This window comes from Nelumbo lutea, chromosome 1 (assembly GCF_056320005.1).
Source record: "Nelumbo lutea isolate HS-2025 chromosome 1, American lotus-T2T, whole genome shotgun sequence".
In the NCBI taxonomy this organism is placed as follows: Eukaryota; Viridiplantae; Streptophyta; class Magnoliopsida; order Proteales; family Nelumbonaceae; genus Nelumbo; species Nelumbo lutea.
The window spans coordinates 16,192,616-16,208,113 of NC_142684.1; the positions used below are offsets into that span (position 1 = coordinate 16,192,616).

General features: G+C 39.7%; 1 protein-coding gene across 2 annotated transcripts; it reads left to right on the forward strand.

The window, feature by feature from the left end:
- The first annotated feature begins 7,223 nt into the window (after positions 1-7,223).
- On the forward strand, positions 7,224-14,359 carry LOC148873694 (large ribosomal subunit protein bL19c-like). 2 transcript variants are annotated; one of them, XM_088965994.1, is made up of 5 exons: positions 7,224-7,858; positions 9,655-9,912; positions 9,991-10,077; positions 10,145-10,278; positions 14,128-14,359. In XM_088965994.1, the coding sequence occupies exons 1-5, from the start codon at positions 7,622-7,624 to the stop codon at positions 14,231-14,233; spliced, it is 822 nt and encodes a 273-aa protein (XP_088822120.1). In that variant the 5' UTR covers positions 7,224-7,621; the 3' UTR covers positions 14,234-14,359. The 2 variants fall into 2 exon arrangements, with proteins under 2 accessions (XP_088822120.1, XP_088822119.1); XM_088965993.1 differs by lacking the exon at positions 14,128-14,359 and adding an exon at positions 12,990-13,678 and having other exon boundaries at positions 7,404-7,858.
- Positions 14,360-15,498: the final 1,139 nt, after the last annotated feature.

Consider the following 15,498-nt stretch of genomic DNA (forward strand, 5'->3'; position numbering starts at 1 on the left):
CTTTTCGGAAGTTAGAACCAATATAAGATTTCTGTACCAGTCAGCATAGTTTGGGCCCTTAAGATTATTATCATCTAGAAGCTTTGCGAATTGACCGTTTGCCATTTTCTGATAAAACAACAAAGACGTTAGTCCACAACCTTAGTTTGATTCACATTACCTACATAGATATGGTTTTTAATTTATGTTCCATTTCCATTTGTTCATCTCTAAGATTTCCCTCCTTTCTCAGTGACGGAGACAGTGAAATGTCTCTAGAAACATGAGAAATCACATAGGGTGCATGGGGCCAACTATTTCAGCTGCATAACCCCACCACCTTTCTGCGACGGATCATGTCCACTCATCAAAAGAGTTTCCCTTTGGCCTCTATCAGAGAAGATTTAGAGCCGTTTTCAAATAAACCTTTCTATCTAGTGAGTGCTCACCCATCATATTCAGATTATGCCAAGGTACCGTGAGAGAGTTCCCATTTTCTGGTGAAGCCCCTCCCACATCGGTCTATGACGCCCCTATCATCTTATAAAACACTCTGACAGACCCAATAGCAAATGGATAGCCAAATTTTATGGTGTGTTTCCTCATTACTGAAGGACCCATCATTGTGCTAATGACGGAATACCTTTAGAGAGTCCATCATATGAATCTCCCTATCGCATGCACTCATATTTGCTGGAGGGAACAAAATTACGCCCTAGTTCTAATTTTAGGTCAAATCATAGTGGCTCCCATTGACTTTCATAAAGTCAGATTTCTTGTGGGCCTTAAGCGGCTAGGGTTTCCATATGCATCCCTTTTCAAGGTTATGGGGCCCACCATGTAAGGAGAGGTCATCCAATGACCTTAAGGGACACCATGGCAATGATGTGCATTCAGCCATTGTGTGTGCAAGAGCCATTAACAAGTCATCATGGGCCAAGTGCTTATGGCCCATGGTCGCAACACATCAAACATCCAAACATCACATGTAAAGGAAGAATTGATCCAATCAATTAACTGTTGTAAAGCCCATTGAGCAGCCCATCTAAAATCCATAGCATTAACAATTAATGCTGATAGGTGTATGGGCTGAATCGTAGTCAGTAGTTTGGCCCATACAACTTTTCTCACAAGAGTGGGCTTTTGTAGTTTTAACCTTTTAAAACTGGGTTTTACAAGTGGGCCAAATTAATCCCCGTAATTGAACATCAGATTTGGAACAGCAAGTGTGACAAAATTCGACTGAAAACAGTTCCCTTCGAACCCTATATTCGGTCCAAACAATTTTGGTCTAATCTAGTTCGAAAATGTCCGAAACTGATTTTCAATTCATGAAAGATCTGAAATTAATAATTTCAATTTTAAACAATTACAAATCAAATATGGATTGTTCGCACCACCTGCAAAACAGAGGTTAATCACTAGGGTTGCAGTTTCACAAACTGCAAATCGCAGAAAGCGATATCTCCATCTGCAAATCTCCAGCGCCGCCTTCTTCTTCCTTCTTCTTTAATCAAGAAAATAAAAGAAACAGAAATCCTATTTCTATTCTTGATCAAATCCTATACATTCAGTCTAGAAAATAATAAAATAATATTTATAGACCGAATTGAATAAAATAAATAATTAAAAAGGAAAAAAGGGTGCGCAGTCCATTTGCGCCAAATCTGCACTACGATCTCCAGGTTCGAACAGTCCATTAAATCAAAATAAATAAAGAACAGTTCTAAATAAATTTTAGACTTAACTGAAATTAATTTCAGATCAATCGCCCTCAACAAGAAATAGTTTCTTGAAATAAAGAAAATAATCTGCGCAAATCTTGGCAGAACATCTTCTATTTATCAGCGCAGGTTTAGATCTGGTTTTCTTTTGGTTCAAGATTCAAACCTGTGGCTCCGATACCACTGAAAGAATGGATGCCATAAAGATTGCGGAATGGGTGGGCGAATTTCAAAAATTTTCCTACCTTCTCCCAACTGGGAATCGTATTCCCTAAATTTAGAATACAATATTTAAGGATCCTACTTGAACCATAATCGAACAAGATCTAAACCAAAAAGGGAATGGAGGAATTATACCTGATCCAGAGAAGCAGTATCTCTTAGAGTTGGTGTTCACGCCCAAAGAGGACACCAAGATCCGCTCCTGCTGAAGATGACACAGTTGTATGTGGAACGGAATCAGTAGAGTGTGTCCTACACATTGGATTCTTTGCAAGAATCCTCTGGAAACTCTAAGCACCAAATCTTTTTTAGTCTTTTTCTGCAAAAATGATGTCAAGAACTGATTTCTTGATTTCTTTCTTCTTCAAAGATCAAATCTTGTTAGAAAGAATGGCGGCGGATGGAGGAGAACTCCTGGGACGAAGATGGCTGAATTGCTTCTCTTCTCTCTGGAGTGTGTATGAGATCCAATCTCAATTTGTAGTATGATTTCTTGCACACAACCCTAGGTTCGAAATCTGATTATGATCTCTTAGGGTTTCTCCTCTTTTCTTCTTGATTAAGAAACCTCCTAATTAGGAGTTATTCTAATCCAAATCAGTATTTGGATAGGGGATGATCTTAATCCTATTTGCAGGTTAAGTCAGCTTACTCCTGATCTTATCAGAAGGTTACCAGATTCAAATCTGATTTGAATTTGGTCTCCCAGAGTGGATAAGGTTAAAGGCCCAATCCTTTTTCCAACTTTAATCCCAAATTCACCCCATAGATGGGTGATCATATCAGCCCAGCTCGAAATGGGCTTTTGGCCCATTGAGTGTTCAATGCTTAACTAGTTTCCAATCTGCTGCCCAGTTGGGCCTCTTTGTATAGCATGGGACCCAAGCATTGATCTACACACCAGCCACATGGGTTAAGCCCAACCTTTATTACAAGGCTCGGCCAAATTCACTGAAAAACTCAATAAACCCCTGATCCCATCACATGGACCCTATGGGCCCAACACTTACATTAAGTGGTTCCTAGGCCAATCCATCTTATAAAAACCTAGGGACTGTGGGCAGGTGCAAGATTAGTCCATCAGGTACTATCCTAAATGGTCTTATACTTAACCTCGCAGCCCTTAATGATCAAGCACTGCCCGACAAGAGAGGACCTCTCCCTCGGTTGTAAGGAATTGTGCCGCACTCTCCACCCACATGGATCTCGGGAATTAAAACCATTTGCAAACATTTTGAAACCACACAAATATATATATATATATATATATATATATATGTATATATATATATATATATATATATATATATATAATGTGTGTGTGTGTGTATATATATATATATAATATTATATATATATTTGTATATTAATTTTGCAAAACAAAATTCCAACGATTGAAATCAACTACCGATAGTTTGGTTTTCAATAGAGAGAGTGCATTCCCGATCATTACCTTTGTCCAACAAAGGGGCTGATCCTGTCACTATGATCACCCACTTAGATGAATTCTCAGACTGTCCCAACATACCCAGGTTTTGATCCCCGCTAAGGATCTCACTAATTGGCATATCAAAGACAGCCCGATTCGACACCTAGTGACGTGTCATAATCGAGTCTAGAGGAACTTTCCAGTTTTGCCCATCTGCTTCCAAAGTCCAGGGCAATACTGGAAATCTGGTCCGGTTCAAGGATTCGAGTAATCCCATATTTCATGTGCCTTGGGTCTTACCCTGGTGGCCGAAACAGGCCATCCCAACACTTGGTAGCACACCAGTATCAGCGTTGGCATGATAAATCTCCCCAAACTTATCCAATGGCTATGAACATTTAAAACTAACACAAGTCTCAATAAGTGTCATGTTTTAGGGTCTTACACAGAATTATACCAAACAACATGAATCAAACATGCACTTTATTTATTTACACTAAATATCAAAACTACATCAAATCGGATTGAAGCTAAGGGCATATAAAATTGTCTAACACTGATCTCACCAGATAGCTTTAACTGAGTTAACATCAAGTATCAGATTGTCGCAAATTGATAGTTCAGGTGTTGGATTGTCACATTTTAAAATTCGATGACTAAATTGTCACTCAAGCCAAAGTACTAATCAGGAATTTTTCCTACTTATAAATAAAATTATTGGGTTTGACTATGATATGAAAAATATATGATATCTGAAAAACTTCTAAACAATCAATTGGAATCATAAATGTGGTAGTCAATCAGGTGTTATTTATCAAAATTCATGGGTGGGTTTTGATTTGTCAAAACTCTTCCCATACCATACCTTTTCTGCATCATATATTTTCCCAAAATTATTTTGGATGGGGTGATCCGAATTCGATTAATCGAATTGGATGATCCATTTGCACCAGTAGAGTGGAGGGGTTCGAATTGGGGAGACGATGAACAGTGCTAGGCTTGGGATCTCAACCCTGCCTTCATCAATCCAAGACTGGATCTTGTACTTGATCGAGCCAACAACCCGAAAGATCTTATGATTGAAAACTCGACAACGAAGGCCACTGATGAGGGTGGATTTGGCCCTCCAATGATATTGTGGCACATGGCACCTCGGAACAAATAGGTGATACCCAGAACCACTTTGGCAACAACTTGCCTTAGCCAAGTTAATGGTGTCCCACCTGGCGGCCTGGCCCTGGCGCGACCTGGCATCCTGACCTAGGCGCAACCTGGCAGCCTAGCCCAGGCATGACCTAGCGGCCTGGCATAGGCACGGCCTGGCACAGCGTGGCCTGGCATAGGTGCGACCTGGCACAGGCACGAGCTAGCAACCTGGCCCAGGCACCGATCTAGCGACTTGCAAGACGTGCTCACTGACGAACTTGGCATGCATATCCTAACACTCCCACGATCCTTGGAAGTTGTCCCACATGTCGAACAATCTGGAGGGTGGTCAACGTGCATGGCGGTTACCTCCAAGAATCTCGAACCACTTAGACAACCTCGCATAAATCTCGGATATGGTGCGTGAAGATCACGCTAAACAATACATATGTAAAGGCACCAACCCCAAAAGCAAGAAGGCAAGTACTAGCTCTCAGACTTTGTGATTTTTAGCTCGTAGTCTACTATGAGAGTACTGACTTAAGCATCAGAGCGACCTCGCCGAGTTAGCCACCATGGGTCCTCTAACATTTGGTTCCTTGCAAGTCTCTAAAGAGCAACAAAGCTCATCAATTCAGCTTGCCACTGGACAACTCAGACCCCTGGTCAGCTTGGCACCTCACAGGCAGCTTGGCACCTCACATGCAGCTAGGCAGCCAAAGTTCTCCACTTTGGCCTGAATCATCGGCCACTTGGAAGCAGACCAAATGACGAGGTACTTAGCCAAAAATTGATACTTAACCAAAAATCGATTCTTCAATTGGCGCCATCTATGGGAGACGTTACAAAAAGCTAAGTTCCCATCCTCCGAAAGGCTAAGTCCTCTTCTTCCAAAAAGCTAAGTTCTTACCTTTTAGAAACTAAAAGCTCTCAATTAGTTTCCATTTTTTATGAATTCAATGATTATGCAGGAAGTTGATGGCCTTCAGACTAAGCAGCTCTAACAAATTTATTTCAACTCGGATAAAGCCTCATCAGTCCTCTTCGCGAGGCACCCTCTACAAAGATGAGCTCTTTGTGGCTTCCGCGGGAGTAGGCGGCCAACAGATTGCATGGACGCACCTGTCGGTCGAGCCTTCTAAGGCTCCCATGCAAGCTGGTGACCTAAAGTCAGTAGTGTTGCCCCTGTAGGTCGAGCTCCTAGTAGCTTCTTGTAAGAGTGGGTAACTGACGTGACTAACGAGGCTGATGCAGTGCAGCCCTGACCCAGGCGCGACCTGGCCCTGGTGCGGCCTGGCCCTGGCACGACCTGGTAGCCTAGCTCAGGCACGACTTGGCGGCCTGGCCCAGGCATGACCTGGCAGCCTAGCACAGGCACAACCTGACAGCTTGGCACGAGTGCCGACTTGGCCCAAGCGCAAACTAGCGAGCTAATAAAAGATTTCGGCCCCATATAAGACCCAGTCGCCTCTTCGGCATGGGCAAGATCAAGGAGAGTGGACTACGAGTCGCTCCCAGAGCCTAAGGGCTAAAACACCACATAAGACCCAGTCGACTCTTTGGCATGGGCAAGATTAAGGAGAGTGGACTACGTGTTGCTCCCAGAGCCTAAGGGCCGATATACCGAACTAGCGAAGACCTCCTCAGCACATAAGACCCAGTCGCCTCTTCGGCATGGGCAAGATCAAGGAGAGTGGACTACGAGTCGCTCCCAGAGCCTAAGGAATTGAAATGATGCTTACGAGCTCATCGAATTATTCATTCTGGGCCAAAAGGAGAAATTTACTCCCTTCGCCGAGTTACTTTCAGCTCAGGAGTGGGGGGCAAATGATGAGGGCGGATTTGGCCCTTCAATGATATTGTGACACATGGCACCTCAGAACAAATATAGGTGATACCCGGAACCATTTTGGCAACAACTTGCCTTAGCCAAGTTAATGGTGTCCCACCTGGCGGCCAAGCCCTAGTGCGACCTGGTAGCCTAGCTTAGCCACGACTTGGCAGCCTGGCCCAAGCGAGACCTGACAGCCTGGCACAGGCGCGACCTGGCGGCTTGGCATAGGCGCGACCTGGCACAGGCACGAGCTGGCAACCTGGCCCAGGCACCGATATGGCAACTTGCAAGACGTGCTCCCCGACGAATTCGGCATGCATATCCTAACACTCCCACGATCCTTGGAAGTTGGCCCATGTGCCGAACGATCTGGAGGGTGGTCAACGTGCATGGCGATTACCTCTAGGAATCTCGAACCACTTAGACGACCTCACATAAATCTCGGATATGGTGCGTGAAGCCCATGCTAAACAATGTCTATATAAAGGCACCAAACCTAGAAACAAGAAAACAAGTTCTAGCTCTCAGACTTTGTGATTTTTAGCTCGTAGTCTATTATGAGAGTACTGAGTTAAGCATCGGAGCAACCTCGCCGAGTTAGCCACCCTGGGTCCTCTGACATTTGGTTCCTTGCAGGTCTATAAAGAGCAATGAAGCTCATCAATTTAGCTCACCAGCAGGCAGCTTGGCATCTAGTCAGCCCAGCACCTCACAGGCGGCTAGGCAGCCAAAGTTCTCCACTTCAGCTTGAATCATCGGCCACTTGGAAGCAAACCAAATGACAAGGTAATTAGCCAAAAAATTGATACTTAACCAAAAATCGATTCTTCAGCCACCACTTCTCCGTTTCAGGCAAGAGGTTAGGGACGACGAACCCTCTCTTCTTCGTGTTCTTCTTGGTCTTTCTATTTCTCCGGTAGGCTGAATCAGTTCGGCTGTCTATGAACCTCTTTGCTTTTTCGTTGAGTTGGAACTTGGAAGAGAGAGAAACGAATAAGACATTAAATGACGTGGCCAAATCTAATTGGATGGTCCATATAAAACGTGAACCGAAGGGACCATAGAATGCGAGCTCCTTTCACCTTGGCTCGTGGCTCCTAACTCGTACGGGCCAACAGCCAACCCTGCAGAAAGAAGCGTTCGTCTTTCTCTAGGGACTAGGGTTTTAGTTACAGAGGTGAGACTTGGCGGAAGTTCAGAGCTTTGAAATCGACTGTTACAGTTACTGTTACGGGGCGCTCATCCCCGTTTTTCTCTTCTTCGTTGGTGCAAAGTTGTTCTAGAGATATGCAGTCTTTGTGTAGAAGCCTTCGATCAATCGAACGCCGTTTTACGAGTTCGAAAGTTGTTCATCTTAAATCATCACAGGGTTATCGCTTATGTGGTGGTTCTGGATTCATTGGTTTGGAGCATAAAGTTGGTGGAGGAGGGGCTTCATTATTTTATAAGCCATCGAATCATCTTTTAGAGGGCTTCCTTTCCTCATTGCGTCCCGAGTCTACTTCATGCTTTGGGGAAACATTGGTATGTTTTGTAGTCGTTAACTTTTCTACTTCTATTCTTCCATACTCCATCTAGGATTCATGCGTTTTTGGATTCTCTGAGTGCATTTCATTATAATACCACACTTAGCATTCTGTGGGGTATATATTAATTAGAAATTTCAAATGGATCATGCAATGTTTAATTCTTGATTTTATGCGCAAATGTTGGTTCTATGCTTTTTATTGAACTCACGACATTATATGGGTTTTACCAGTATGCATCTATTCCTTTATGGCGTATATCAATGCCAGATATACGGTAACATTTTTTTACAGCTTTTTTGGTGAGCAGTGGGTGATCCCCGTGGATCTCAAATCCTTAATGTCATTGTGGCTAGCAAGTGAGGGGCCTTACTGCCTTAGTAAGAGGGGAACCAGGTTATGGAGGATGGCACTTGCAGTGTGCTGGGCAATTTGGCAAGAAAGAATCAGCAGGATTTTTAGGGGAAATATAAAATATCTCCTTAACTAAGGCCTTGGTCTTTAATCTTCTGGTCAAATGCTCTCAAGGAGTTCCAAAACTTCAGTTAGATTTTTTTTTTTTCTTTTTTGACAATTCTATTTTTTTTTTTTGCATTCCCTTATTATTCATAAATGAAGTTTTCATTTTCTTGTTATAGAAAACACAAACATAAGAAGGATCAAGGGTGGAGATGAAGGACAGAGGCTAGAAAGTTAGAAGGGGTTTAAGATAAAGGGTTGGGGCTAGGAAAATTATCAGACCAGAATTCCATAACAAATGAGGTGAAAAAGCATACAAGAGAATTATTGGAATAAGTAAACAAGATAAGGAGATTGAATTATCTTAGTTGACACCCATTCTCTGGGAGTCTAGCGCCTTCATGAACTTGGAGTGACAGTAGCAAAGAGAATTCTTCATTCTTCATTTATTGATCTTAAAAGAGAACTACAATCTGGTATTTATAGAAGTTGTATAATCTTTTTCCTTGAAAATTTTCTAAATATTCTCTTTCTTGATCATATGAACTAAATAATGGAAACTTGCAACCAAATTAAAAAACATTTTATCCAGATCTTTAAGATTCTCTGAATATTTGTAACTGCCAAAAGTTCATTCTTTGGATGTTGCTTCCAACGCAGGATGCCAAGCATTCTGCCAGGTGTCCTAGCCTGGTAGCCCCATTTACATTTGGTACTTGAGTAGATCATACAAAGAATGTGATCTTCAGCCAATCTTGAGTATATAAACCAAATATTGAAAATCAAAGTTGCAACCAAATTGAAAAACGTTTTATCCAGGTTTTGAAGATTCTCTGAATGTTTATAACTGCTAGAAGTTCATCCTTTTGGTGTTGCTTTACAGGATGCCAAGAATCAGCCTGGTAGCCCCATTTCCTTTGTTACTTGAGTAGATCATAAAAAAGTGTGATCTTCAGCCAATTTTTAGTATCTAAACCAAATTACGAGAATCAATTTTTTTTAAAGGTTCGATTTGGGAGAATTTTCTGTGTATCAAACAGCTCCCACCCCTTTTCATTGCATTTTACTTTCTTTATATTCTTGTATACATATTGATCTTAGTATAATGTTGCTAGTTGCTACTGATCAATTGACACCTGATAGCAGTGCATTTTGCATTTTCATTATCAATACACCTTTATTTGGTATTATGATGCTAATATTTTGTCCGTCAATTCAATCTTTGTCTTAACATTCTAGGACTGCAAAAGTCTCAAAATTTACTTCATCTTACTATTTCTTTCAAGGTATAGAAAATTTTAAGCTCTTACATGTTTTGTTCTGAATATATTACAGCAAGCTAATTTTGGCATTGAAAAAGAATCATCAACATATCAGACTGAAGGTTTGAAGTCACTGTCATATGGAAAACAAGAGAAAACACTATTTCAATGGGGTACTGTGGGGCCCACTGGCCATACTCCCATCAGGCGCATTACAACAATGAATCAGCCAGAAGGACCTATCTTGCAAGATTCTGCTGCTTCCAATCCTGATGTTGCTCCTCGGATCAAATTTAAGAGGCTTGATAAAACATCCAGGCATATAATGCAGGCATGGCCTTCATATTAAATCCTTCTATAGAGCTTGCATCATCTCCTTTACCTATAATAATGTTGTTGTGCTTTGCAGATTCTGGATAAAGAGGCTGTGGAGGAAGTAAGGGTACAGAGAGAAATACCTGATATAAAGCCTGGATATATTGTTCAGCTCAAAGTGGTATGACAAATTCTTGGTGAGGTGATTATAAATTGGGTTGTTCATGGCTGATCCCTTATATGAACAGGAAGTTCCTGAGAACAAGCGGCGTGTTTCGATTCTGAAAGGCATTGTTATAGCAAGAAGGAATGCTGGTCTAAATACAACATTTAGGTTAAGGAGGCTGGTGGCAGGGGTTGGTGTGGAATCTGTCTTCCCTTTGTAAGTGAATATTATTTATGCGAAGTCTACCCTATGAAGTTTGTGCCTTTCACTGTTTTTTTATTTTAATAAGCTGAATATGAATATCAAAAAAGGACGAGACATAGATGCATAAATGCAAGATGTGAATGAAAATATGTCTGAAGTTAATAAAGTTTATCGTGCATAATTAATGTTCTAGGTGCTTCTTAATACACCTATACAGATACAAGAACAGGTTAAATGAAAAAAACAAGAATGCATGGCAAGAGGTCTTCCAGATATCTTTCTTACTGCTACATGTAGAAGACATTTATAGATTACCTTACAAATGCATCTATCATGTATATTCTTCCTTGGTCTTCATTTTGGCTTAGGATTTTTTGTGGCAAGATGTGGGGAAGCAAGCAGAAGGATAAGGTTGTCCTTAGGTTAAAATTATTGTATTGGAATTTATGTATTGTGGCTTGACTGGGACTGGATGGCATCACTTTATGAGGGGCTAGGTCACTAGTGTCTATACATCTATGCATACATCTCAATTCTCAACAATTAGAAGTTTGAAGGCGAATAATTTCTAACATGATATAGGTATAGTGCTCCTAAAGCATCGTACCTTTCTCCTTGTACATATAGCAATGCTAAAATCAGTGGACATTAATCCAAGTGTAAGAAATAAGAACATTAGAAAAATGCAGTGAAGAGAATGGGCCAATGTGAGCCCAGCCCAAATGCAACCCAAAAAAGTTGGGTTGGGAGTTAAACAACTTGGGTTGGGATACATCAATCAACCTGATGTAATTTTTTGAATAAGTCATTCAACTGACCTAAGCTGGCCCAACTTGCACCCGTATTTGCATCACGCCTGTGGTGGAGTGTTTGGGTTTGTTGTTGGGTAGGGAGGCTTTTCTTCCTTTTGGGATGGAGTTTGTTGTGGAAGATAGTGATGCTTCTTTAAATGTGGATGAGTGGATCTATTAGAGTCTAGTGTGGGGCCTTTTCTCATCCACCGTGGTAGCCAAGAAATATAGAAAACTTCCTTTGATAATAGGTTGAGAGGGAGGTTTCTTTGGTTTTAGAAGGTGGTGACTAGAGATATGGAAGTGAGGCTTTAATGGGTATAAATGGAACCAAACAGTATGATCGATTCTTTAGCAACACAAGGCATGGGGAGAGATCATGGGCACAATTGTAAGCAAAAAAGAAAGTTGCGCTATCTCTCCAAAGGGTTAATGTATATATGTAAACTAATTACTCTTTAATAAAACAGTTGGTTATTGACCAAAAAAAGGCAGTGATGTTGATGTGGATGAGGGAGAAAGCGATGCATTTTAAAATGGAGGATGCCAGGATGGGAATGAAGGCAAGGTTCACTGAGATTCGTAGGTTGTTCTTTTGGGTGGGGGCCGGGGGGCATTATGGCTGTTATCCTTGGTGTTGAATATGTTAGTATGTTCTGTCATATTTGTGGGTTATTTTGTCTGGTGGTAATTTGGGAAGAGTTCAAGGTTAGCTTTTGTTTGTCACTCTTTGCCTTTTGCTTCTTTTCTTGTATGCTCCTTGTACATTTCTTTTCTTTTAATGGACAGCAAGGGAGGCATGTGCAATAAATGCAGTATTAATAATGGATGGAAAAGATATGAGGTCTGCTCTATATTTTTTCCTTATGTGGTTGAAACCTCTTGCAGTAACGGAATTTCTGCTCTATATGCTAATAGATTTTCTTTGCTTTACAATTGAGGAAACTATCTTTTGTTGATCCACAACAAACAGATTTATGAATTAATCACGAAAGAACATGTGGGAGTTACTACAGTTCTCAAGGCACAAGGTGAGGGGGGGGGGGCACACCTTATTCAGCATATATAGGCTATAGGGGTTGAAACCTCTTAGCTTTTCTATCAGTTAACAAAAAAAAGAAGGTAGCTTCTTAGGACTCCATGTTTAGCTAAGGCATTGGCTAGGCTTTTGAGCATCTCTTCACTCACTAGAAGTTAATTGTCATTTCCCTCTTAATAAGTGTTGTACCTCTTTCAAGATATTCCTATATTTCATGGGCCTGCCTTGTTTTCTTTTAACCATCACACTAGCACTTTGGGGTCACCTTCAACCACCAAATTTTCATAGTTGAGTACTCTTTCCATTTTCAGTACTTGGAGAACTGCCAAAAGTTCCTCCCTTGTAGAAACACCATGCTCTATTAAGTCATGTATAGATGTGTAATATGTGCCGTTATTGTCTCTGAAAACTCTCCCAATTCCTGAGCTTCCGAGGTTGCCTAAATTGCAACGGTCAAAGTTCATTTTAAGGCAACCTAACCTTGTATAGGTGGGGTCTATTCCATACATGCATTATTCCTTGCAAAAGAGGCATTAGCCACTGCTTACCAGTATCTGAAAAATGTCATTAGTTGAGAATTGTGCAAAGATATCCAGTCTTTACTCAATGGACAACTCTAGCTGATCAGTCCTCTAATATCTATGAATGCTTCCTTGGTGCGATTGTTCTTGAAAAATGTTTGCATTTCTTTCCCCTTAAATAGTCCAAATTAGGGCTATCAATGGACTGGATTTTGATCCAATCTGATTCAATTCAGTAAGGATTGATAAAGACAACCCAGATTCAATCCAATCCAATTCATTTATAACAACTAACAAGACCAATCCGAATAAATTCAATTTGATCTGATCTAACTCATTAATTAGATTTGTGGATGGATGAAATTATTACAGGGTTGTACTGTATGGGACAGTGTTGGGAAGTGAAGAAACAACATGCCCAAAAAATGAATGTGGCAGAAATGCAAGTCTTAAGATGGATGAGTGGAAAAATCTAGAAAGGACAAGCTCAGAAATGAAGTCATTCAAAGGAACCTAGGAGTGGCTCCAATAGGTGAAGCAGATTAAGAAGGTTTGGACTTTGGTCATATGCAGAGCAGACCATCTACAACACCTATAAGAAGTGATTTGTTGCAAGTTAAAGGGGCTAGAAGAGCTAGGGGCAGACCGAGAAGGACATGGATTGAAGTAAGAAAATCTAATGGGTCAAATTTTAACAATTGGTATGACACTAAACAGAATGGAATGGTGAAACAGGATTCATGTAGCTGACCCAATGTAGTTGGGACATGGCTTAGATGATGATGATTATCTTAATTTTGTATTAACTATCTAATCATGTATTGTGATTGGGATTGGGAAACTTGAGAAATAGCTAGTTAGCAGAAAAAAATATACCTCTGTTGTCATCAACTATTAAGCTGTGGGGTTACAAAGTTTGTATATATCTTTGGGAATTTGGTTGGTTTTTCTTTTACCTTACTGCCATACAGTAATTGGAAATTGATATTGATTTGACTTAAAACCAACATGCTGTAGTTAATTATGTTTGAATGTATAATGATGAGAAGAATATTTAGAACAACTGTACTACATTATATAATGATTATTCCTCTTTTGAAATCATTGCCACAATCGTCCCCTTTGTCCTTTTAGCCAACTCATGTTTATATTTTCATGATTTTTAATCCTTATGGTTTCAAAAGTTGTATTAATGCAATAATACGACATCCTGTAAATTGCCAAATTCATTTGTTCCAATTACACTTATGTAGTGATGCCACTTAGAGGTTATTCAAATCACTTAGTTTTGTCTTTTCTTTTTTCCTTTGATAATTCATTATTTGCATTGATGCATTCTTTAAAACAGCAATTATTTTTCCCCTTTCATGAAGGGTAAGTATTCAAAGATAACAATAAGATGGAGGGACCATTATTGGTATTATGTTGGTATTTTTTTTTTCTTTCATGCTGTTCTTTTTAACAGTTAATGTACCTCAACTCAAATACCTGAAAAAATTGGTGATAACAGATACTCTCCCAACATAAAGGAGGTGAAAGTGCTGGACAAGAAGAAAGTAAGAAGGGCCAAGCTTTATTATCTCAGGGATAAGATGAATGCACTCAAGAAACAATAGTTGCAATTGATTTGATTGGAAAAGATAAAAAAGGTGCTTTCTTTTAGGTTAAGACGACTCGGTGTAAAATTTACTGGACCATTTGCAATTTTGACTCATCATAATATTTCTTTTTTATTTCCTTGAGATTTTGAGGATATTAAAAGAACCTAGTGTACAGGGGTACAACCGTACAAGTAGCAAGCTGTTTGTTCCAGAGTTGATTAGCTAATTTGGCATTGTAGAAGAGAGACCAGTTGAATAAGGGGCTTTTGATCAATTGCCATTATTCAGCTCTGGGATTGGGATTTGAAAATCTGAATAGCCTAATTGGCTCCCATTCATTGATCCAGATTCTCAGCTTCGGGACCAGTGAAATGGCGCATCAAGAATTCTCTTTGGTACCTAGTCTGAGACTGAGGCACAGTTTTTTATGGATTAATTGCTATGCATTGAACCCTTCTGTTGGTTTTTAGGACTACCATGATAAATTTAAGGGTAAAATACAAAAACCTCCCCTGAAATTTCTGACAATCTTAAAAAACCTCTCCTATAGTTTTATTTTAACAAATACCTCCCATGAACTTTGAGAAATTCAACAAAAACTTCTCTTCCTTAACTGTTCTAGACGGAAAATGTTAGATTGATGCATCAGTTTTTTTTCAAATACCCATTCTACCCTTTTATAAATTATTTTATATGCGAAATTACTAAAATAACACCATTTTAATTCAATAAAAACCTCCTTTAACAATCATCTCAGTAATTTTACATACAACATTACTGAAATATGTATTTTTGTTGAGTTAAAATGAGATTATTTTAGTAATTTTGTATTAGTTTATAAAATATTGTTTTTGAATATTATTCTTTTAAAATTTTAATTAGAGTTTTTTTTGGATAATAGAGATTGAAAAAATAACATGTAGAGACAAAAGTTAATAAAGTCTATTTTATTTTATTTATTATTGCAAGGACAAATGTGGATTAATGGCTTAGAATTGCATTTAAGGTGCAGGCTTTGGGTGTGTTTTGGTGATTTTAGTTTGAATCACTACACCTGCAACTCTTTGTAGAGAAACACTACATATCGAATGATATAATGTGATACAAGCCAATATGGATGGCTACGATACATACGACTCACGAGATATGCATCCTTGGTCAAGCCCTCCCACAGCAATTACAATAACCAATTAAAGCTCCAAGATTCACAATTTTTTATTAGAAAAAAGAAAAAACGGAACCTATATCAGCAACAGTGAAAATGAGTAATTAAATTGAAT